The sequence below is a fragment of the Pseudorca crassidens genome, chromosome 1, assembly GCF_039906515.1.
Source record: "Pseudorca crassidens isolate mPseCra1 chromosome 1, mPseCra1.hap1, whole genome shotgun sequence".
NCBI classification, from domain to species: Eukaryota; Metazoa; Chordata; class Mammalia; order Artiodactyla; family Delphinidae; genus Pseudorca; species Pseudorca crassidens.
In genome coordinates this window covers 94,662,087-94,685,907 of record NC_090296.1, presented here as the reverse complement: position 1 = coordinate 94,685,907, position 23,821 = coordinate 94,662,087, and the positions used below count along the sequence as shown (strand labels likewise).

General features: G+C 42.5%; 1 protein-coding gene across 2 annotated transcripts in view; it reads right to left on the bottom strand.

Annotated features, from left to right (window-relative positions):
• Positions 1 to 9,085: 9,085 nt before the first annotated feature.
• Positions 9,086 to 23,821, bottom strand: part of GLDN (gliomedin) — a 68,705-nt gene continuing 53,969 nt past the window's right edge. The window contains exons 5-11 of one of the 2 annotated variants that reach the window (XM_067746980.1): positions 22,711 to 22,848; positions 20,288 to 20,416; positions 17,513 to 17,596; positions 17,290 to 17,415; positions 15,603 to 15,753; positions 12,748 to 13,227; positions 9,086 to 12,354 (exon numbers count right to left, since the gene is read on the bottom strand). In XM_067746980.1, coding sequence (XP_067603081.1) covers positions 12,750 to 13,227; positions 15,603 to 15,753; positions 17,290 to 17,415; positions 17,513 to 17,596; positions 20,288 to 20,416; positions 22,711 to 22,848 — 1,106 coding nt within the window. In that variant the 3' untranslated portion in view covers positions 9,086 to 12,354; positions 12,748 to 12,749. Of the gene's footprint in view, positions 13,228 to 15,602; positions 15,754 to 17,289; positions 17,416 to 17,512; positions 17,597 to 20,287; positions 20,417 to 22,710; positions 22,849 to 23,821 lie in introns of both variants that reach the window. The other variant, XM_067746990.1, reaches the window with a different exon arrangement.

Sequence of the window (23,821 nt, the reverse complement as noted above, 5' to 3'; positions counted from 1 at the left end):
ATAAAGACAGTATGGTACTGGCACAAAAACAGAAATGTAGATCAATGGAACAGGATAGAAAGCCCAGAGATAAACCCACGCACATATGGTTACCTTATTTTTGAAAAGGAGGCAAGAATATAAAATGGAGAAAAGACAGCCTCTTCAATAAATGGTGCTGGGAAAACTGGACAGCTACATGTAAAAGAATGAAGTTAGAACACTCCCTAACACCATACACAAAAATAAACTCAAAATGGATTAAATACCTAAATGTAAAACCAGATATTATAAAACTCTTAGAGTATTATAGGCTGAACACACTTCAACGTAAATCTCAGCAATATCTTTTTTGATCTGTCTTCTAGAGTAGTGGAAATAAAAACAAAAATAAACAAAAGGGACCTAATTAAACTCAAAAGCTTTTGCAGAGGAAAAGAAACCATACACAAAATGAAAAGACAACCCACAGAATGAAGGAAAATATTTGCAAACAATGAGACCTAGATTAATTTCCAAAATTTCCACACAGCTCATGCAGCTCAATATCAAAAAAACAACCAATTGAAAAATGGGCAAAAGACCTAAATAAATATTTCTCCAAAGACATACAGATGACCAAGAGGTACATGAAAAATGCTCAACATTACTAATTATTAGAGAAATGCAGATCAAAACTACAATGAGATTCAACCTCTCACTGGTCAGAATGGCCATCATCAAAAGGTCTACACACAATAAATGCTGGAGAGGGTGTGGAGAAAAGGGAACCCTCTTATATTGTTGGTGGGAATGTAAACTGGTATAGCCACTATGAAGAACAGTATGGATGTTCCTTAGGAAACTAAAAATAGAGCTACTCTATGATCCAGCAATCCCACTCCTGGGCATATATCTGGAGAAAAACATGGTTCGAAAGGATACATCCACTCCAATATTCATTGCAGCGCTGTTTACAATAGCCAAGACACAGAAGCAACCTAAATGTCCGTCAACAGATATATGTATAAAAGTGTGGTACATATATACAATGGAATATTACTCAGGCATAAAAAATGAAATAATGCTATTTACAGTAACATGGATGGAGCTGGAGATTATCACACTAAGTTAAGTAAGTCAGAGAAAGACAAATATCATATGATATCTTTTATATGTGTAATTTAAAAAATGATACAAATGAACCTATTTACAAAACAGAAACAGACTCAAAGACTTAGAGAATGAACTTATGCTTATCGGGGGCAATTGTTGGGGGGAGGGATAGATTGGGAGTTTGGGATTGACATGCACACACACTACTATATTTAAAATAGAAAACCAACAAGGACCTACTGTATAGCACAGGGAACTCTGTTCAGTATCCTGTTATAACCTAAATGGGAAAATAATTTGAAAAAGAATAGATACATGTATATGTATAACTGAATCACTTTGCTGTACACCTGAAACTAACACTGTTAGTTTAACAACACTGTTAATCAACTATGCTCCAATATAAAAGAAAAATTAAAAAAAAGAAATTGAAGGTACAAATAAATTCTGTGCTCATGGATTAGAAGAATCAATATTGTTAAAATGTCTGCTCTACACAAAGCAACCTACTGATTCATTGAAATTCCTATAAAAATTCCAAGGACATCTTTTCACAGAAATAGAACAAATAATCCTAAAATTTATATGGAACCACTGAAGACCCCTAATAGTCAAAGCAATCCTGAGAAAGAGGAACAACACTGGAGGCATCACACTTACTGATGTCAAACTATATTACAGAGCTATAGTAATAAAAACAGTATGGTATTGGAATAAAAACGGACACGTAGGTTAATGGAGAGATAAGTTAATAAGTTAACAGAATGGAGAGCCCAGAAATAAACCCAACCACATATGGTTAACTAATTTATGACAGAGGAGCCAAGAATAGGCAGTGGAAAAAAGGCAGTCTCTGCAATAAATGGTTTTGGAAAAACTGGACAGCAACATGCAAAAGAATGAAACTAGACTACTATCTTATACTATACACAAAAATCAACTCAAAATGGATTAAAGACTTGAATATAAGACCTGAAATCATAAAACTCCTAGAAGAAAACATAGGTGGTAAGTTCCTTGATATAGGTCTTGGCAATGATTTTCTTGGATTTGACACTAAAAGCAAAGGCAACAAAAGCAAAAACAAACAGGAATGAAAAACAAGTTTTTCATCAAACTGAAAAACTTCTATACAGCAAAAGAAACCATTAACAAAATGAACAGGCAACCTACTGAATGGGAGAAAATATTTCAAATCATACATCTGATAAGGGATTAATATCCAAAATAAATAAAGAACAAACTCAATAGCAAAAAAACACAAAACTGATTAAAAATTGGCAGAAGATCTGAGTAGATATTTTTTCAAAGAAGATATACAGATGGCCAATAGGTACAGGAAAATATGTTGAACATCACTAATCATCAGATAAATGCAAATTAAAACCATGATGAGATATTACCTCACACTTCTCAGAATGGCTATTTTCAAAAAGACAAGCGGTAACAAGTGTTAGTGAGGATGTGGAGCAGGAACACTCTTGCACTGTTGGTGGGAATGTAAATTTGTGCAGCCACTATGGAAAACAGTATGAGGGTTCCTCAAAAAATTAAAAATAGAACTACCATATGATCCAGCAATTCTACTTCTGGGTATTTAGCTGAGAAAATGAAAACACTAACTCAAAAAGATATATACACCCCTATATTCATTACAGCCTTATTTACAACAGCCAAGATATGGAAGCCACCTAAGTGTCTACTGTTAGACGAATGGATAAGGAAAATGTGATATACATACAATGGAATATTATTTAGCCATGAAAAGAATGAAATCTTGCCAATTTTGACAACATGGATGGACCTCACCAGCATTATGCTAAGTGAAATAAGTCAGACAGAAATACAAGTACCATATGATTTCTTAAAAGTGGAAAATATAAATCCCAAACTAATAGATACAGAGAACTGACTGGTGGTTGCCAGAGGAGGGTGTTGTGGTGGTGGGGGAATAGAAGAAGGTGTTGAAAAGATACAAACTTCCATTTATATAATAAGTCCTGAGGATGTAATGTACAACATGCTGAGTATAGTTAATAATACTGTATTACATTTTTTTAAGCTGCTAAGACAGTAGATCTTAAAACTTCTCACAAGGAAAAAAAAGTTTTAACTATGTGAGGTGATGGATGTTAACTAAACTTACTGTGATAATCATTTTGCATTATATATACATATACATACATTTATCAAATCATTATGTTGTACACCTAAAACTAATGCTATATGTCAATTATATCTCAATAAAACTGGAGGGGAAAAAACCAACCAAACCAATGATTGCCTGTTCCCCCCAAATGTGAAATAAAGACTTAAATGTGCTAAAGGTCAATGTCACCAGCAGATCTGTACAATAAGAAATGTAAAAGGAATGTAAAGGCAGTCAGTCTTTGAAACCAAAAGAAAATGATACCAGATGGATGTTTGGATCTACACAAAAGAGTGAAGAGCACCAGTAGCGGTAACTATATAGATAAATTATATAAAGACTTTTACCTCACTATTTATATCTCTTTAAAAGACAACTGAATATATACACTACTATGTATAAAATAGATAACAAATGAAAACCGACTGTATAGCACAGGGAACTCTGCTCAATGCTATGTGGTGACCTAAATGGGAAGGAAATCCAAGGAAGAGGGGATATACGTATACGTGTGGCTGATTCACTGCTGTACAGCAGAAACTAACACATTGTAAAACAGCTATACTCCAATAAAAAAAAAGACAATTGATTGCTTGAAGCAAAAATAATAAAAATATACTTCTGGTTTTATAACCTATGTACTGGTGAAATACATGACAAAAATATCACAAAGAGTAGGAGAGAAGAATGAAAGTATATTGTCAAAAAGTTCTTACACTATGTGTAAAATGGTGTATTGCTTGAAGATAGACTGTGATAAACAGTATAAACTAAAGTAAAATAACACAAAATAATGTAACTAATAAGCGAAGAAAGGAAGTAAAGTGAAATTATAAAAAAGTTTTCATTAGTCCACAAGGTAGCAGAAGGAGAGAAAAAAAGGAACAAAAGACAGATGAGACCATAGCAAGATGGTAGATTTAAACCAATCATATCAACAATTACATCATACATAAATGTTGTAAACCACAGATCAGCAAACATTTTCTTAAAGGCCATATAGTACATATTTTACCTTTGCAAGTTATAAAGTCTCTGTTGTCACTACCTAACTCTGCTGTTGTAGCACAAAAGCAGCCACAGTCAATACATAGAGAAATAGATGTGGCTGTGTTCCAATAAAACATTTACAAAAACAGGCAGCACAGCAGGCCATAGTTTACTAGTCCCTTGTTTACCTCAATTCAAAGACAGAAATAGATTGGGGAAAAAAGCAAGACCTAAATATATGCTGCCTACAAAAAAATATTTTAACATGATACCTACCGATTAAAAGTAAAAGGATGGAAAAAGATATACCATGTTAATATGAATCAAAAGAAAGCTGGAGGGCCTATGTTAATATTAGCCAGAGTACACCTGGAGAGCAAAAAGAGGGATACAGTGCAAAGAGAGTTAGCAAGCAGAAAGATAGCTACATCTTCTGCCCAATGGATCAGGTTGCCAATACGTATTTCAATGCCAGACTCCTAGGAATGGGGCCAACCAAGTAAGACAGAAAAGGACTCGTCGAACCTCCTTCATGTGGGTGTGCCTTTAGCCCTTGCTACTGTACTAGAAGGGTCAAAGGAGCTGGAAAGAATGGAGGAATACTAAGCTTCTTTCTGAGAGGCAGTGAAGAATAGTTACTAACAGTGTGGGCTCTTGTGTCAGACTGCCTGAATTTGAATCTTAATTTTACCATTTACAAACCGAGTGAGAGTGAGTGAATTTCTCTCTTTTAATCTGGAAAATGGGGATAAGATTTGTACCTTATGGGCTTCCCATGAGAATTACATGAGTTAATACATGTGAAGCATTTAGTACAGCACCTGGCACATAGTCAGTACTTAATAAATGTGAACTATGATGATGACACTGATGTTGCCAACCACTGTGGTATTCCTTTGGAGAAAATGAAGCATTGTATCCTGTTTGTGCAACAATCTTTAAGTTGACACAATGACCCCCATCCTGTAGGAGTAAAATGTTCTTAAATATAAGTACCATTTGGAAAATAGATAACTAATAAGGACCTACTATATAGTACAGAGAACTCTACTCAATACTCTGGAATGAACTCTATGGGAAAAGAACCTAAAAAAGAGTGGATATATGTATATGTAAAAAAAAGTACCATTTGGGGTGGCATGACTTAACCCAGGTGAATAAGGAAAAACTCAGTTTTCCACATTTCCCCTTTACTCTCACACTCCTACAACACACAATACTTCTGACACCAGATGTGTGGGAGTTTTCTCCCACTATGAAATTCTTGGATACTGGTTGGTGTCTTAAAATTCAACTCAATTCTGACATTATCTACCTGGAGATAGCATGAGAGCCCACAGGATAAAGGCTCAGTCCTACAAGGTTGCCCCTGCTTCAGATGCCAATTGCAAGTCCACATTGTTACCTGTGCTTCTGACTAACCGGCTATAGATCAGAAGTTCCAATGACTTCCTCTTTGGTTTTGATTAATTTGCTACAGCATCTCACAGAATTCAGAGAAACATTTTCCTTACTAGATCACCAGTTTATTATAAAATGATAAAACTCAGGAATAGCCAGTTGGAGGAGAAGCATAGGGCAAGGTATGGAAAAAGGACTTGGAGCTTTCATGCCCTGAGGGCACCACTGTCCCCAAATCTCCACACGTTCACCAACCCAGAAGTTCTCCAAACCTTGTCTTTTTGGTTTTCTTATGGAGACTTCATTATACAGGCATGATTGATTAAATTATGACTACATAATTAAATCATTGGTGATTGATTCAACCTCCAGCCCCTCTCCCCTCCCCAGGGGTTGGTGTGGGACTGAAAGTTCCAACCCTCTAATCATGGTTGGCGATAATGGCAACCTGCCACTATGCTATGTTACCCTATGCTAGGGGCTTTCCAAAAGTCACTTCATTAACAACAAAAGACACCTTTATGGCTCTCATCACAAGAAATTCTGAGGTCTAGGAGCTCCGTGCCAGAAAGGAGACAAAGACTAATATATATTTCTTATTATAAATCACAAGATCACACCAGGTTTCAGCAACTTGAAACCAGGTGTAGGTGAAATCTGGCCCACACCTTTTTTGTGCAGTCTGCAAGCTAAGAATGCTTTTTATGTTTTTAAATAGTTAAAACCATTTTGTGACACATGAAAATGATAACATTCAAATTTCAGTGTCCATAAGTTGTATTGGAATCAGCTATGCTTACTCATTGGCGTACTGTCTGAGTGTTTTCAGCCACAACAGCAGAGTTCAGGAGTTGCAACAGTTCAGAGACCGCGTGCCCCACAAAGCCTAATATATTTATTATCAGACCTTTCACAGAAAAAAATTTGCCAACAAGCTTGATTTAATGCATCCTTGAACTTCCCCCTTGTTTCTAAATGACCACAAACACTACACAAACTGCAACTTGGAAACTGCCGACCCAGATTATCTCCATCCCAAATGGCAGAGTCCCAATCTTCCTCTGGCCAGGTCCTCACCTGGGTATAGCGACTTTCTTCTGTTGGGAGGTTAATCTTCTTTGGAGCGTGGCAAAAAGCTTCTTTGGAGCTGATCTTCAAGACTGGGGTCTGGTCCTCAGCTTTTTCTGCCCTTCTACTTCAGGAGACAAGAGCCTTTTTGTGCACTGCTAAGGAGGCCCTGAGCTTTCCCACATAGCTTTCAGTTGGCAATTAATTGCTCTCAGCTTTTTATTATCTTTTTCCTTTTAGAGGGTCAATCAAGCTTAGCAATAGCCACCTGATTTCATTATCCTTTTAGTCCCTATTTCTCCATGATCTCAAACACCTGATATAAAACATTAGCTGATGTATTTCTTTCCACTGCTATACCAAGTCCAGCTTCCCACCAATGAAAGTTCTAATGACTGGACCACCACATTGTTCCAGTGGCTATCTGTGCTCAATCTACTCTCAGCCATGAGGTCCTTATTGCAAACAGGGTGGTGAAGCACTCAGCTCCAAAGCCCCATCAGTGGCTTCATTCTGGGACCACATATGGTTAGGGTTCCCAGACTTGGTAAATGTAAATACAGGACTCTCAGTTAAGTAAGAATTTCGGAAAAACAAAATTTTTTAGTGTAAGTATATCCCATGCCTTATCCGGGACATATTTATATACTTAAAAAATTGTTGTTCTTTACCTGAAATTAAAATTTAGCTGGGCATCCTGTATTTCACCTAGTATCTCTACAACAGGTTGTGTTCCTCAGGAAGCAAACTCTGAGATGGAGTTTAGCTAGTAGGATGTCATTAAAGAGTGCCCTTTTTATCAGTACCTTTGGAATGATTGGAGGAGAAGGAAGCAAGAGGGCAGAAGGAAATGTCAGTCTGTGATGCAGGTCCAGTGACAGATTTGGCTGAGCCCTGGGGATCTCTGGCACTAGAATGGCCCTTTAGAGTAGTTCCAAGTTGGGCTGAGCTGTCCAGGCCCTTATACTCACACTGATCCGTCATTGGATGAGGGAGTGCTTTCTGGATGGAGGGGATCTCTGCAGACGAGGCAATTCCTGAAGGGACTGATGGCTGAAGGCTATAATGCCAACAGCACTCCCAGCACCAGGGGCAGAAAGTCTTTCCTGAAGTGGAATCCATGCGGTGAGTGCATCACAGTGTCTACTACGCTTGGAGAGAGGATTAAAACATTGAGCAGAGAGAACAGATGATATTTAAGGACTTTTCCACTTGAGCATCTATGATTAAGTGAAATAATGTGTTCAGATTGCCTAGAAGAGACCATGGCCCATAGCTGGTAAACAACAGGCAGTAGTTGTGTTGATGTCTCTAAAACTTTGGGCGGGAAGGATTGTCCAGTGGTGGGGCAGTTTTTAGAGTAACAGGTGGTGCTGCTTCAGCATGCTTATCTACCAACAGTCAGAAGGTGATGACTGTTGAGAAATTCTTTGGTGGGGAGTGTTCTCTGCCTGACTAGGCTTGATTTGGCATTTTCCTCTAGATAGAGCTTTTCAAAAAGGAATGCCTTTTGAAACAATCTTCAAAGTTAATTATTTTCTCTTTCCTGTTACAGAGACCAGATCTTTCCTTTGAAAGTGGCAGAGTTAGGTGGAAAACTTGATCATAAAGTCAGCAAACAGTGTCTCATGTTTACCTTGGCACTTAAGCTGTGATGTTGGGTGAATCTTCTCTGGCCTCACTTTTCTAGGCTTTTAAATGAGAGGGGGTTGGAGTGGGTATTCTGTGAAGGTTCTATCTAGTGTTGACCATTTGTAATCCTGTGATTGTGTATGTGGCCTCTTGGCAAATGAGTTTGGGACACTGACCATGCCAGGTTGCTAGACACAAGACTTCAGCAATTTTAAAATTAATTTTTTAGATTTTAGAAAGTAGTTTAACCACCACTTTTCAAGTAGCTCAGTTTTTGAGACTGATCATGGCAAATTGCTTGGAGGGAAAGGTAGGAAGACAAGTTAATTTCTTTCTTATTTTAAATCTCAGAGTGAACAGCTATAAGATTGGATATGTTAACATCCCATGCAAGGTCTGAATGGTTCAATTAAAGGGGCAAGGCTATGTTCTTCATGGGCTTTTATTTCTTTTTTGCTTTGTATTATTTTAAAGACAAAAGTCATCATTAGCGCATGCGTGGGCCTCCCAGTAACAGAGACACTTCTAGGGAAGGTTATAAAGAAGCTGTGTAGATCAAGGCAGCAGGTCCTTGAATTGTTTTTTCATTATTTGAGGGCAGTTTTATTGTAAATTTGTTGTGTGACTAAGGGACTATTTTTTGGTGACATGAAGTGTTAACTACCTCATCAAACAGACCAATAGATAGAAACTGTTGATGCTGTGCCCCTCACTCATCTCTGCAGCCCTTGAATAAGGCTGTAAGAATAACAGGGTCACCCTGGTTCCCTGTAGGGATGAACTATAAAAGTTGCATTTATAATTTATTAAGAATCATATAATTTTTAGAGCGTTTCTCATTTCACATAGAAAAATCAAAGGAGGTACATAGTACTATTATCCACATTTTACATATGAAACAGAGGCTCTGAGGGATTGAGAGACTTGCCCAAATTCACACAAATCCAATTTAAAAAATTTCTTCTTCTTTATTTTTAGCCTAAAAAGTCATGTCCTTTGTAGTTGCCTCACCTAAGCCAATAAGTTAGCAAATATTCATTGCATTTATGTCTGTAAGTATCTAGTTTTAGTAACTAGTTGTACCTTTTTCATGTTTTCCTATAGAGAAAACATAGTCCATATCAATGATTTTTTTCAATATTCAAAAGAGCTAGCAAACTGTGAGAGTTTGAACAGAGGAGCAACAAATATAACTCTACCACAATATTGGTTTTTGGTTGTTATTTCTTTTAAATGTTACATGTAAATTAATAAGAGGTAAAGATAACACTACACTTGTTTCAACACGTGATTGTGTTCAGCAATGATTATTTTTATTGACTAATTAGATTAAAGTCAAATAAATTCCAACCAAAAACGAGACATTCACCATGATTCATTTGTTGTTCAGAATAGTTCAGAATCTGTCGTTACAGACTGGATATTATGGCTTTGAATGCAGTGTGGTACACCAGGTCACAGCAGCTTCATGAAGACTGAAAAGCCTGATCACGAACTTCTCCTTCATCTGGTTTGTGAACAGCCAGTCACAGCCAAAGTGTAGTCTGCGCAGCTATAAAATGACACCTGGTTCTTCAAGCATTTTGGTGTCTCGTTTGACTTTTTTATCTTGCAAACTTGGAAGGTAAGAGACTGTGAAGGTACCTAAGATCGGAATTCCTCATTTTAAAACTTTTCCCCCAGGACTCTTTCTTTGTCGTAACACCTGTGCTTAGTGATACGTTGAGCCCATAACCACCACATGGCTTCAATAGGACACATTATCAGTTTGCAAGAAAATGCTTTGAAATAGGGTTCACCCACATTTGAGGTTGGGAGGGGTGGTTTTATTTACTTCCTGGTGGGAAGCTATCTGCTTTAGATTAAAGAAGAATTAGAGAATTATCTGGTTTGATTCTGACATCAGAAGTGCAAACATTTGGAAAGTGCTTTAAAAGTAACTTTGGTTATAAGTGACAATGTAAACTGCTAAAATGATATCTTGACTTAAAAACATTAGGTGGTACATTCTATTTTAGCAGTGAGCTCAAACCTTTCTCTCTTTTATTTTTTTTAAATCAAACACTGTTTGCAGGAAAGAATTAGTAAAATCTGATTTCTTCTCACTCTGTAAAGACAAACTTGTCACCCTTATTATGAAATTACTCATTTTTGTTTGTTGGTCAAACTCAGTTGTCCTTATATTACTCTGCCATAGCAAAAGAGAGAGAGAGAGAGAGAGAGAGAGAAATCCCAGTATAAACTTCGCTATATGTGAGTATATGTGAGTGAGTGAGTATATGATTCCTTACCAAAAATTAAGGGTGCTAAGATAGTTCAAATATAAAGACTAGGGTTTCTAAAACTTTTTTTCTAAAAGAAATATGTGCTAACTCAATAAGTAACCTCTTTTGGCTGCTACTGTATATACAATTAGTATTGTATATATTACTATTACAACTATCACTATGAAATTATATACATATTCAGGTCCCCTATGTCCAGAAACAGCAATGCATATTTTTAAATAGTTTAAAAGAAGACTAGTATATATTAAACACATTGATCCTGAACATGAAACTCTATTTTACTTTGTTATAAAACATGAATCTGAAGAGAGTATTTTTTAAAAGCTGTGATGACATGGCACAACCAATCTAATTAAAAAGTGAGGAAAAAAGTTTCAAATACCCATTATTTTGAGAACACAACAATAATAAATTCCCTAATAGCTGCCTACGTTTATGCAGGGTGTGGGGAGATTTAAATATTTAAATCTGTACATTCCCTAAGTTTTAAAATGCTTCTATTAATAAGGTATAAAACCAGGACTCAGGGCCACTGAGAATCGATTTGGCTCCAGTGAAAAAGTTTCAGAAGCTCTCCCCCCAATACATTCATGTACTCAGTGAGGGCAAGTTGCTGAAAAATCTTTACATAAGTATTTCCCTAGGTCTCTTTCCTGGCTGCAGGACCGCAGAAACTTTCCAGATTCCTTTCGACTCTCAGTGGCGCTGCCTGGGCCTCAGTGCTGGGCTGAAGGATGTTCGAAGAACTGAATTGGCAGAAAATATGCGTATCTAAGGGCATTTAGGAGCAGGTTAAATTATATTTTCTCCTTGCATCCGAAGGAACCAGATCACATTCTTTAAAATTATATTAGGGTAAGAACAGTTCATTAACTACTTTTTGGGAGGGCCACTTAATTTTATGCTGTTCTCACCCTTCTTCTTTACCAAAAACTCAAGCCATATAAATGACCACTTTTTCATCTGGAACAAAACAAAATATAACAAACAGGCTCAGGTGAATAAGCCCTTTCAAGAATCAGGCTCACTTTATAGTCTAGATCAGGGGTTGGCAAACTTCTGCTGTAAAGGGCCAGAGAGTAAATGTTTTAGGTTTTTTGGGCTGTTACTCAACTTTCTCGCAGTGATTCAGCTCTGCCAGTGTCGAGGAAAAGTAGTCATATACTATAATACATAACCAAATGCCTGTGACCGTGTGGAATAAAACTTTGTTTACAAAAACAGACGATGGGCTGTCTTTGGCCTGAGGGTCATAGTTTGCTCATCCCTCTTCTAGATAATAACCACGAATGGTGCCTCTCTTCTGAAAACTGCAAAGTGCTTCCCAAGGTTCTCGCCAGAGTAATGCCCACTAGCACAGAATTTACTCTGATAGCAGATCCATATCTGTGGCAGAAGAACCCTGCAAGACCTGAGGATTCAATGTTTATGACCCAACCTGCGTATCAGCATGATCAAAAATTGATAGGAACCTGGAAGGGCCTGTTTCTGTTTCATTAGGAAACACGAGCAGGTAGCTGTTCCTGGCTTTTGCTAATCTTGGAGTGGTAATCAGGAGCTGAGGATAATGGCCACTCTGGTGATCTGGCAGCAGGTGCAGATGCAGAGAAAGGTAATACATTAGGGGTAATAAGGTACCTCAGCAGCCTTAAGGGGTCAGTGCAGCTTCCAAGGCACCAAGTCATCACTAAGGAATTTGTTGCTCAAGCAATCAGGCTGATCAACTCAGAGGTAAAATTGCTCAGCATGTAGCTAAAAACCAAAAAAACAAAACCAAATATGTAAAAGTTGTGAGAGCGGCAACAACTAAGAATCACAGAATTCCCTACAACTTGAGGAAATCTTACCTATCATCTTAGCCAGCCCTTTCAAATTACCAGTGGGGAAAACAAAACCTAAAGAGGGAGAGGTAACTTGCCCAGCTAGTTTGTAAAGGAATCACCAAATATCAGTCATTTTTGAGTTCCAATCTGTTATTTTCTCCTACAGAATCTGAATTAAAAGTGGGTCACCAACCATATAAATACCCATGTCATGTGATTATGACAGCTAAGTACCTGACCACCCTTAAAGACAAGTTTTCTATTGGGATATGCATGGTACCAGAGAACAGCTGAAATTTACTGAGGGGAATAGAATGCATACCATCACTGGTTTAATGTAGCTGACAAAAACTGTACAGGATAAAGCATTAAATGGCCATCTTCCCAAGAATATAAATTCTGGTCTCTCATATTGTATGATAACATGGCAAGAACAGATGGGGAAGTTCTTAAATCGAAGTTTGCATTGATCTGTTTCCCTCCTAACAAATCAAAGGCAAATGTTATCCTCATATCTTTGGTGTCCGTGACATAGAGGATCCCTCGGGCAATGAAGGCGTTGCCAGCCTTGGATTTGGGGTACGTGGTGTTGATGTGCTGCACCACAGAGAAGGTCCTCTCGTCCAGCTGTGCGACAAGGATGCTCGAGCCATCCACACTGGAAGCATAGATAATCCAAAGGCCCTTTTCATCTACAGCTAAATTGAAGTACGTCTTGGAATTTGCAAAGAGGTATTTTCGATCAAAATACAAGGCATTTTCAAGCTTCAGAGTTTGGGATGTCTCTTTGCCAAATTCAAATCTGAAATGTATAAAAAAGTAGATATGAGCCACCATTTTTGTGGACAAGAGTGGTTTTTTAGGCTCCTCCATTAAACTGGGGTGGGGCCTGAGATACTGCATTTCTAGTAAGTTCCCAGGTTGTGCTCATTCTACTGTTCCATCTGCAGTGCTGTGAGCAGCAAGGATGTAGAGGATGGTGACTACATCTCAGTGTCCACCTACTAGCCATGTGACCCCGATAAAATTCCTTAACCTCCTGAATCCTCAGGTGTTTGCTGACCTCCTGAAATGCCCTCTCAAAGTTGCAAGGGGCCTTAAAAGATAATCTAGTCCAGTCGTTTCATTTTACTAATGAGAAAAGGAGAAGTGACTGGCCCAGGAACACAGGTAAGTATCAGAGCCAGAGTTTAAACTCAGGCTTTTGACTCCAAGTTTGGGGGTTCTTCGTCTACTCCATGCTGGAGTTTTAAGACAAAAGTTTCACAGGAGGCTCAACGAAGGAAGTCACCAACTGAGAAGCAAAGCAGCAAAGTCATGGCTGTGACGTCATTTTTCTTGTCTGGTAAGTGACTGGATCAATGAAGTGACGGCATGAAAGCCCATGCCCCTCAGCTCCCAGAGACCGTCTGATTTGGCAGACTCCACATCTAGATCATATCAAAAGTGGATTATGATTCAACTGCAGGAATGAAAATTCAGGAACTTTAGGCTTTATAAAGGAAAAGAAAAAACACTAGAGGGCGCCATTGAGCAGCAGAAGAACTGTGAAGGGTGTGAAGCTGCGGGTATGCACTGGAACATAGCGACCTTGAAACCAATCAAGAAACCCTGAAGTAAGCTTGAAAAGAAACAAGAGTGAGGGCTTGAGAAGGCCCTGCTTGCCCATCTCAGCTCTCGGGGTTCTCCTTCCTCTGAATGCCCGGGATTCAGGACTGCCATTGGGTTCCTGACTAGTACTGGCACCTACAACTGCATTCCTTGATGAGGCTTGCCTCTCCCAGCAAAAAAAGCGTCTAATTCCAGTCTGCCTCTCCTTCTCCTCCCAGTCTGTGGCCTGGCACTGGAGCAGGGCCCCAGCATAGGTCTCCTAACCAGTGCCTCACGCAAACTTAGTGTCATTAGAAGACTCTTTCTTAGGGTGGCCAGTCCTCCTTTGGGCTCATTTACCCCAGAGCTCCCCTCCTACCACCCCATGTAACAGCGGTCCCCGGGAGCCACAGGATTGAATGAAAACAAATGTCACAGAAAGGAGTGTGTCTGGGGAGAGAGGGCCTCTCAACGAGAGGAGGGTCAGTTATCTTGTTCTGTTAGCGCAAGATGCTGTCCAGATGACGAGGTAGTGCAGAAGCCCAGTAGAGGGGGGTAAGAGGCACAGGAGGGGATGCTTGCAGCCACGGCTGACACGTGTGTCTAATGTGGCTGGTTTAACTGCACGATGTACTAGGAGACCTGCCCCAATCCTAGCCTAGCTCTGCAGCACCAACAAGGTTGCTGAAGCTGGATCTCACAGAGGGAGAGAGAGAAGGGACCCAGTCCTCCCTCAAGATCCTTGTCTCTTGTTTGGAATGACGAGGACCATGGCTTTCGTAACACTGGAATTGTCATTTCAGAGTGGAGGGCTGCAGAGGCTCTGGTCCGCCTTTGCATTTTTAATGAGGACATGGAGATCATAGGAGGCGGAGTCTCTCCCCTGAGGCCACGAGTAAGTAGGCAGGAGAGTTGGAACTTGAGTTCACTGCCCTCTTGATTTGCCCAAGATGACCTGCTTCTGCCTCTAAAGCCCAGAACTCAATTTCTTCCGGAGCCATGCAGACAACTTTCAGCAATTCTTGTGTGAAGCCAGGAAGCTTGGGCTGCTGCCCTGGGCACCGACTACCCGTGTGGCCACCTCCCCTCCCCGTGGGAAAGCGGAGGGAGCAGGGGAGGTGGCCTGGCGAGGGCTCCGTCAGGATGACAGAGCGATCTGAAGGCGGGAACCCTGACTTTGCCTTGCAGTCTCTAGTCCTCGGTGATCTCAGCCGTGACATGAAATTCTTCATACCCAACATTTTTCAGAGCAAAACTGATTTCAGGGTATGATACCTTCCTGCTAGAGGGAGCTCAGGGTTCCACTGCTTCCTTTCCCAAAGGATGAGAAAGCTCCTGCTGTTATCACTCCAGGCCTCCTTCTCTCTGGCCCTGACCTTACTCTTGGTGTCCAGACCGGCAATAAATGCAGATATGGGGCTCACTCATCGTGTCCTGTGGTTCATTTGGTCAGCAAACCCTCACTGATCTCTGGCTGTGTGTCACCCCTGGGGACATAAAGATGATGGAACCAGTCCCTTCCCCTAAGTCGTTGAAGGATGGGCTGTGGGGCAGAGAGGAGGGTGCCAGGGGCCCCAGGGGACTCACCTCACTATGGTGTTGGAGCCTCCTTTGTGGTAGTAGAGAGAGTTGTTGTGAACGGTGTGCCCACAGCCATGGAAATAGTGCGGGAGGTGGATGAGCGTGTAACTGCCGTTCAGCAGTGAGGGCTGGTCCTGGAATTCCTTCACCCTGAGGCCTGCAGGAGGGAAGCCAGCGAAAGGCAATCACAGCTTGGCAGTGAGTCGGGGGAGGAAGTTAAAAGGATGGAAGGTGAGAGTGAGATGTCCTGTAAGGGTGCTGTCCACTTTCAAGAGTCTCAGGCTCTTAAACTCAAAGGCCAATTCTCTTCTATGGATTCCCAAACCATCGTTTTTTTTTAGTTTTTTTTTTTAACGTCTTTACTGGAGTATAATTGCTTTACAGTGGTGTGTTGGTTTCTGCTGTATAACGAAGTGAATCAGCTATATGCATACGTATATCCCCATATCCCCCTCCTCTTGTGTCTCCCTCCCACCCTCCCTATCCCACTCCTCTAGGTGGTCACAAAGCACCGAGCTGATCTCCCTGTGCTATGCAGCTGCTTCCCACTAGCTAGCTATTTTACATTTGGTAGTGTATATATGTCAATGCCACTCTCACTTCATCCCAGCTTATCCTTCCCCCTCTCCGTGTCCTCAAGTCCATTCTCTACGTCTGCGTCTTTATTCCTGTCCTGCCCCTAGGTTCTTCAGAACCATTTTTTTTTAGATTCCATATATATGCGTTAGCGTACGGTATTCGTTTTTCTCTTTCTGACTTACTTCACTCTGTATGACAGACTCTAGCTCCTGCCACCTCACTACAAATAACTCAGTTTTGTTTCTTTTTCCGAACCATCTTTTCAACATAGTAACCACAGAGTTGGCTTTGATCCTCCCAGGAAAACGGCATCACCCTCTCCCCTACGATTTTATAACATTTTCTATCAGGCTGACATAGGCCTGTATCGGGAAGAGCACCGTGCAGTCACCTTCTGCCTCTTGCACTCCACAGTGGCCATGCTGACTCATGACCTTGTTCTTTCCTTTTGAGCCACAGAATCCTTCTCAGCTGGTCATCCAGGCAGTCACTGCCAGCTGACGTGTGAGCCTTGATGAAATGAAGCAGCGTATCTCAGCTATTGCTCTGACTAGTAGGTATGGCCAGGCCTCTTCTGTCATGGGGCCACTGCTACTACCACTGGCAATTCCAGACCACATTCCTTTGAGGCAGTGTGACCAGGGTCATGCTCAGATGCAGCAGACCTGCAAGATGACACTTCACCCTCTCCCCTGGGCTCTCTGCCCACGGATATCTTAGAAAAGTGGCCAAAAGTACTCTCCTTAAAGAAAGATAGACCATGCAGAAGAATTTGTCTCCGACATTTCTTCCACATTACGGTTTTTGGGGTTTATAAACCCATAAGTCATAATGCTATTTGTTTCCTTCTGGACACTTTGCTGAAAATTGGAATAAGCTACACTGAGGGTGCCCTGGTCATGCCCCTGTGACCTGAACTGCAAGTCTTGTCACCAGTGTGCTCAACTGAGAAAAGTATTCTGCCTACTCATTTGGGCTTTCTAAAATAAAGAGCAAGTCTGTTACACCAATTAGCAGGGACTTCAGACACAGAAATAGGATAAGCCTGAAAGGGGGCAACTGATGAAAGGTACAATTACAACACAGATATGGATCATCCGCCAAGTGAAAGCACCTGAAAAATGTTCAGTAACCCAGATCCGTTCATCACTCTTGTTAGCAGACTCTCTTATCCAAGTCCCAAACGTCTCTTTAACTTTCAAAACTTGTGTTGGGTTTCCAATGGACGTGATCATGGATTCTACCAAAAGAAGAGAAAGGAAAGTTACCCACCTACCAATTATGACTTTTAGCCATCTGATTTCTGAATTTTAAAACAGGATGCTTTGTTTCTGTACCTGCTTGCAGGGAATGGTGTTCACTGACTTTCTCATCAGCTTTTCCAACCAAGGTATCATCATTTGGTACAGCACACGTCTCACCTAAAACAACAACAATGATAATCAGAGCAAACTAGTTGGCACAGTGAGATATATATAGCTTTATAACTGGTTACATAACCTCAATCCAGACTCTAGTTCCATAAGCATCCTTTACAATAGGCTCACCGAGGTTTTTGCTTGCTTGCTTTTAAGCCCCAAGTCATACACTTCCAAATTTTTTCCCCTCCCCGGGGAGTTTCCAACAAGCGTTCCATGACAATAGTTGCTAAGATACTACAATCAGGAAAATGTCACCTGAGTCAGCCATCCAAGCCCTGAGCAACCTGGGAGAAAGACAGGCTTACTGATATGTTCCTGGTCCCTCTGGGCCAGTGGGAATCTATCACAGTCTGCATTTTTCTGGAGGGATTTTCACTTTCAGGGAAGCTGATGGGGATGAGGGAGCAGTCTCATGATGGGATGACCCACTTTACCCTGTCTTCCTGAACTGCCAGGGAGTAGAATCACAGAGGAAGAAGGAGCCTAGAGGCAGCCCAGCACAGAGAGATTTGAGCCCCTTCCCACCCCATTTCCCACCTGTTTCTGCTTGAAGGCCTGTAGGACCCAGGTCCTTGAGGGGCACCTGATCCATAGTTGGTTTGAGGCTACAACTGAGCTCAAAATCATCCTCCTTGGCTTGTCATTGTTCCCCTTAGCAAACAGGCTTAATTCAGACCTTTGGTGGAGAGGTGGCTCGGGGTGGCAGAAGCAGGACAGGAGGCAGGGAGGAATATGGTCATTGTGAAGATGAGAGGGAGTGGACTGCCTGGGGGTAAGGACCCCCTACCTGGGGGCAGGTTGGGGCAAATCAGGCTTTCTGAGAAAGGCCAGGCCCACTTCCCTAGACAAATTCTGAGGATTTCCAATCACCCTGTGGTTGCTTGATAGAAAGGAGCACCTCAACTGTCACTAGGGAAACTCCCAGAATAAACTAGAGAGGTTTCTTTATCGGCAAAATAAGGAGGCAGGACCCTCCGTGGTCTCTAATCTTCCTTTAGCTGGATGAGCCTGTGTCTCTCTGAAGCCCTTTGTCACCCAAAGAGAGCAGTCTCGGGATCTGTTAGACTTCCCCACCACCACGCAATGCTGCTGTCCTGGGTTTCGTCTGGAGTTTCCTCTTAGGGGCTTGGGCTTTGCACAAGAGGGGGACAGAGAGACCCTCCCATTCTTAGTCTGAAGAAAAGGCCCTCATTAAGTCATGTAGCGCCCACCAGCTTCTAAGGCTGTGGGAGTGGGATGGGGGTTAAAGCAAGGGAGTTGGAGCAGGAGAGAGGGTCAAGTTCAGATGCTGGGTGCAAGGAGGACTCATTTCCAGGAGGAAGAGTGGAAGATAATGGGCTCTCTTTTAAAGCAGTTTTCACAACCCTGGAGCCCATCCCCTGCAGACCAGCCTCTTGGTGGACAGGCGGGGTGGAGGAGAGCACCTCTCCAGCACCCCTCTCGCTGCTGACAGAGCCTCTGGCAAATCAGAATTCCCAAAGAGCAAGGTCAGACCTCGCCTCCACTCGGGGGAAGGTTCCCACTGAGCTCACAGTCCAAGGGAGGCTGAACAAAGGGTGATGCTAATGGAGGGGGTGGCACTGACCCGGGGCGGAAGCAGCTCTGTGGTGATTTAACAGGCAGATAACTGCTGGGCAGGATGTAATTAGGCTCCATTTACTGGGGGTGGTAACATCTTTGAAAGCTCAGATTCACCCACTCTGACTGTGTGTGCTCCCCAAATGTCTTCCAGAAAGAACAGTGCACCAGACAGAATGAAAGACGGTTTAAGAAAGTGGCAATGAAATCCACAGCAAGTGACAAAGAAACTCCAGTCAGGACCCTCCTCTCTGCCAGGAAGCAAGGCATCAAGTTGTGCTTTCTCACGGCCTAAGTTAGGTGAATTAGTCCCCGGTCACCACTGTAGGGAGAAGTTCTAGCTCTACCCTAGAAGGATTTCCCGTTAATAGGGCCCTTGATTTCTCCTTAGCTTTCAACCCCATGGCCACCCCTGTAACAACTGGCCGAAGAACAAACCGTCCAGGCCTGCCAGAGACCAGGTGTCCCTTGGCCTTGACTGCCTTATTCTCAAAGTGTGGACTTCCGTCTCTGAAAGGAAGATGCTCTAAGCAGGGGCTTTACAAGCAGGCACATCTGGGTTTGAATCCTAGCTCTGTCACTTACTAACTGAGTGACCGTGGACAGGCTATGTAGTTCCCTGGGGTTTCAGCTTTGTATCTGTAAACTGGTAAGAATACGACTCCTATATCATAGGACTGTTGTAGAATTAAATGAACTGAGCGCTTAGCCCTGTGCCTGGAACATCAACATTAGTGGTGGTCATGGTAGTACTGGGGTGTTGTGGGAAGTTAGCCGATCTGAATCTCCCCATCATCTCCATCTCCCCAGCATCAGTCAAGCCCTTCATGCTCCAGGGATGGCGGATCTGGCAGGGAGGAGCAAAGAGTCTGGTGATAAGTGAAGGGAGAGGGATGAGGCCAGGGGGTGGGAGGCCCAATTCTAAACCTGCCGCCAGTCCTCACCCCAGGCAGACTGCTCAGGCCTCCCAGGAACATGTCGCAAGGTGGGGACACTCACTTTGGGCAAAATTTCCCTCTGTTTAAAACAAATCTGGTCACAAAGCCTGGGTGAAGCCTGAGAGTTTGGGATCATTAACTGAAGAGGTGGTTCCCTGGGGCAGGGGTGGGTGACCTGGGCACTGGCCGTTGAACATGTTTGGCTGACGAGGGCCTTTGGATCTTCTGCTTCCGGGGGGCCCTGGGGGACCCGGAGGGCCCGGGGGCCCAGGTGGGCCGGGTGGGCCTTGGTCACCTTTGGCACCTGGAGAAAGAGAGAGAGAAGAAGGGATGGGGGTTGATTAAAGAGCCATTGGCAGAGATGGGCTTCAAACAAGGGAGAAGGGGACCCAGCATCTCCAGGAAGGCTTGCTGAGTCCCCCTTCCCAGACACAGATGTCCTCCAGCACTTGTTCACACAGAGTCGAGGGAGCACCCATAGCAGGGGCTGAGTTCCAACTATGTGCCAGAAATTGTGCTAGGAATTTTATAAATCTCCTCCCCTTTGTCCTTTTCAGCCACTCTGTGAGATAGTATCAGCGGTTCCGCAGTGACCCGAGTCTCAGGGAAGTTCAGTGCTTTGCCCCAGGTCACAACTGGAATAGTGCTGGGACTCACCCTTAGGGGTGTCTTGCTCCTAAGCTCAACCTTTTTTCATTGGCTGATGTTGGGAAGGCTCAACCCTGACTACTTATTAGAATCACCCAAGGGGCTCAAACACAATTCTAATGCCTGGGCCCCCTCCCGGATCAATTAGATCAAAATGGTGGGGAAGCTGGTCATCTGTATTTTTAAAAACTGCCTAAGATGTTTTCTTCCTAAGATGTTTTCTTCCTAAGATGTCAGGTATGAGAAACATGCCTCTATGTGGTAGAAGAAATCAGGGGCTCCTGTCCTGCTCTGTGACCTTGGGCAGGCAGCTTAACCCTCCGAGACTGGTTCTTCATTTCCAGATTGTCTCATACTCCCTGTCCTGACTTGTGAGAATCCACTGAAGTCATCGGGGTGAGTGCTCGGACAGTTGGATTCTCTACACATCAGCAGGTGGAATCCCTACACACTTCCAGCTTCAGGTGGCCAGTGTGGGTACAGCCCTTTGCAGGGGCCATTGGTTATGGAACTTTCATAAAGATGTCGCTAGGCTGGGATATTCAGTCCTTTTGTTCTACCCTCCTTTCCTGGGCTGACTGGTGATCTAAGATCTCTTTAGCTGCCTCCTCCCAGCCCCACCAAATAAGCACTTTCAGTTGCTTTGGAGTGGGCAAGCAGGGGTCACAGAGGCTAACAGTGGGTCTAAGCCCACTGTGGAAGGGGCAGAGATCTGCAGGCAGGGCAAACACAATCCAACCCTCCTATTCCTTCTCTGCTCTCTGGCCAAGAGGACACTTAGCTCTGGCCTGTTCTCTAGAACTGGGGTACACTCAGAGATGTTGCTTTCCTGAATGGTTTGTGGTCACCCTCACTTGTCTGGTAGTATAGGGGAGTGTGGTATTCTGGATGTGTAGATTTCCCGTATAACTGAGTATAACATGACCTTATATTTTCAAAGTATATTCACATATATATGATCCTGTCAAAACACTTATTACATTTTACGTATTTTGCATGGCAACTTCCCTGTTTGTTAAACAAAGCATGCTAAACCTAATTTGATCTTTCCTTGGTGCTTTGGTCTTAGCACAGTACCTGGCAAATAGCAGATGCTCAATAAATTTTGAATGGCTGGATGCGCAACTGATTCAGGGTCATTGTTCTGAACATCTATCATCCTAGCTTCTTGAGGACAGATATTATGTCTTAACTCATTTTCATATTCCTATTTCCAGCTACTACCAAAATCCCTAATTCATAAATGGTGTTCTCTGATATTAAAAAATGCTTATTGACCACATTAATAGGATAGTTATGTTTTTATGGTATAAATGGTCTCCAAAGTAGTGTGCTTTTAAAATTCTTCTGTCTCTTTCTGTGCCATGACCATCAGCTGTCGCCTACTCTTTCCACCATGTAATTGTCTTTCTGAGGCTTGCTGTGCCTCCACCTCCCCCCCCATAGACAGCAATTATCTGTTTTTAACCTGGGCTGGAAACCAGAAAAAGAAGATCAGCAACGATGTCTCCCCCAATTCTATGTCAAAAGTCTTAGGATAAGGGCCTGAGGATGGCTCTAGCTCAACTCTGAAGCTGTGCTTTCTGTCTGTTGTCCTCTGAGGTATTTGAAATTGCTCGCTTACTTGTCTTGTTCTGGATTGTGCTGGATTTAATAGCTATTTGGAAAAAGAAAGCTTCCTTCATCCGAAATCCATCCAGCCATGACACTTAGACCTGCATTATCTCAACTGCTCATGCTTAGATATCAGATTTGGTCTCACCAACAAACATTGGGCTTACATGCATGGTTCTCTCCTTGTTGAAAGCACAGAACTCTAAAACATGCTGAGAAACAGATGGGCACATAGGCAGCTAAGGAGAGAAGACCCGGAGCAGCCTTGGTGCTAGAAGCCAGGCCAAGTTCTGGGCCCATTCACCCTGGGAGAGAGCCTGAGCGCCAGCCCCTTACCTGAAGGAAGTACATCATTAGACACGTCCCCTTTGTCTCCCTTGTCACCCTTCTGCCCTGCTGGGCCCTCGTTTCCAGTCAAGCCCAGCTCACCAGGGTCTCCCTTTTCCCCTGGAGTTCCTGTGGCTCCAGGTGGCCCTGAGAAAAAAATGATTTATTAGCCTGTTGTGCAGGGAATTCTGGCACACTAACTACTTTGTAATATCGTACTTTGTATTTTTAAGGTGAAGTAGCTTCAGAAACCAAATACATAACACTTCATAACCATTTTAGGACAGCAGCATGTTCTCAATTCATGAACGAATAGTATCTCCAGGTGGTTCTGTTGAATTCTTTTTAGAGACATTTGGCTGGGCCAACAGGTTGGAGAGGAGTGAACCCCTAGAAGGACAGTCACAGCAAGAGCAGAAAGAAGGTAAAGCCTAATTGGAAGTCTGCCCTCCCCCACCCCACGCCCTCCTCACCCCAGCAGGAAGGACTGAGAACTCAGAGGGGTTTGTTTGGCACCATAAGGGTGGATGTTGTCCTCTGCATTATCTGGTATATTCCTCACAACATGGGAGTGGTAGGCTGGTCAGTTATCCTTACTCTCATTTTACAGAAGTCGGAACTAAGGCCTCAGGGGTTACAGTTGATGCTAAGTGAGAAGCAAAAATCTTGATTCCAACTCCAATGCCCTTTTCTGTGACATTCCAATGCAAAATGCTTTTAATCAAAGTAGCAAAACAGGTAAAGCTGCTTTAGGACAAGCATTACAAGGGATGGTGATAGTGTGAACAAAATATAATGGAGGAAATCTCTGTCTCTGCTCACAGGGAGGCATCACTATAGGAACTACAGTCCTACCACCCACAGCTAGGAATAGTCAAGATCTATGCAGTGACTCATCTCAGCATTGTACGACAGCAGCATAGTTAGTATTCTGATGCCTGGGAGAAAGGAAGCAAACAACATGCATAATATGATTGCCTCGGCTCATAGTAGTTTCCACACAGCAGCTCAGGGACGGGGAACCTAAACAAGGCCCACCAATTTCACTGAGGTGAGGAGACAAAAAGTAGAGTTTGGGGAGATAAAGGTGGCTAGGATTCATGAGACAGAATATGAGAGA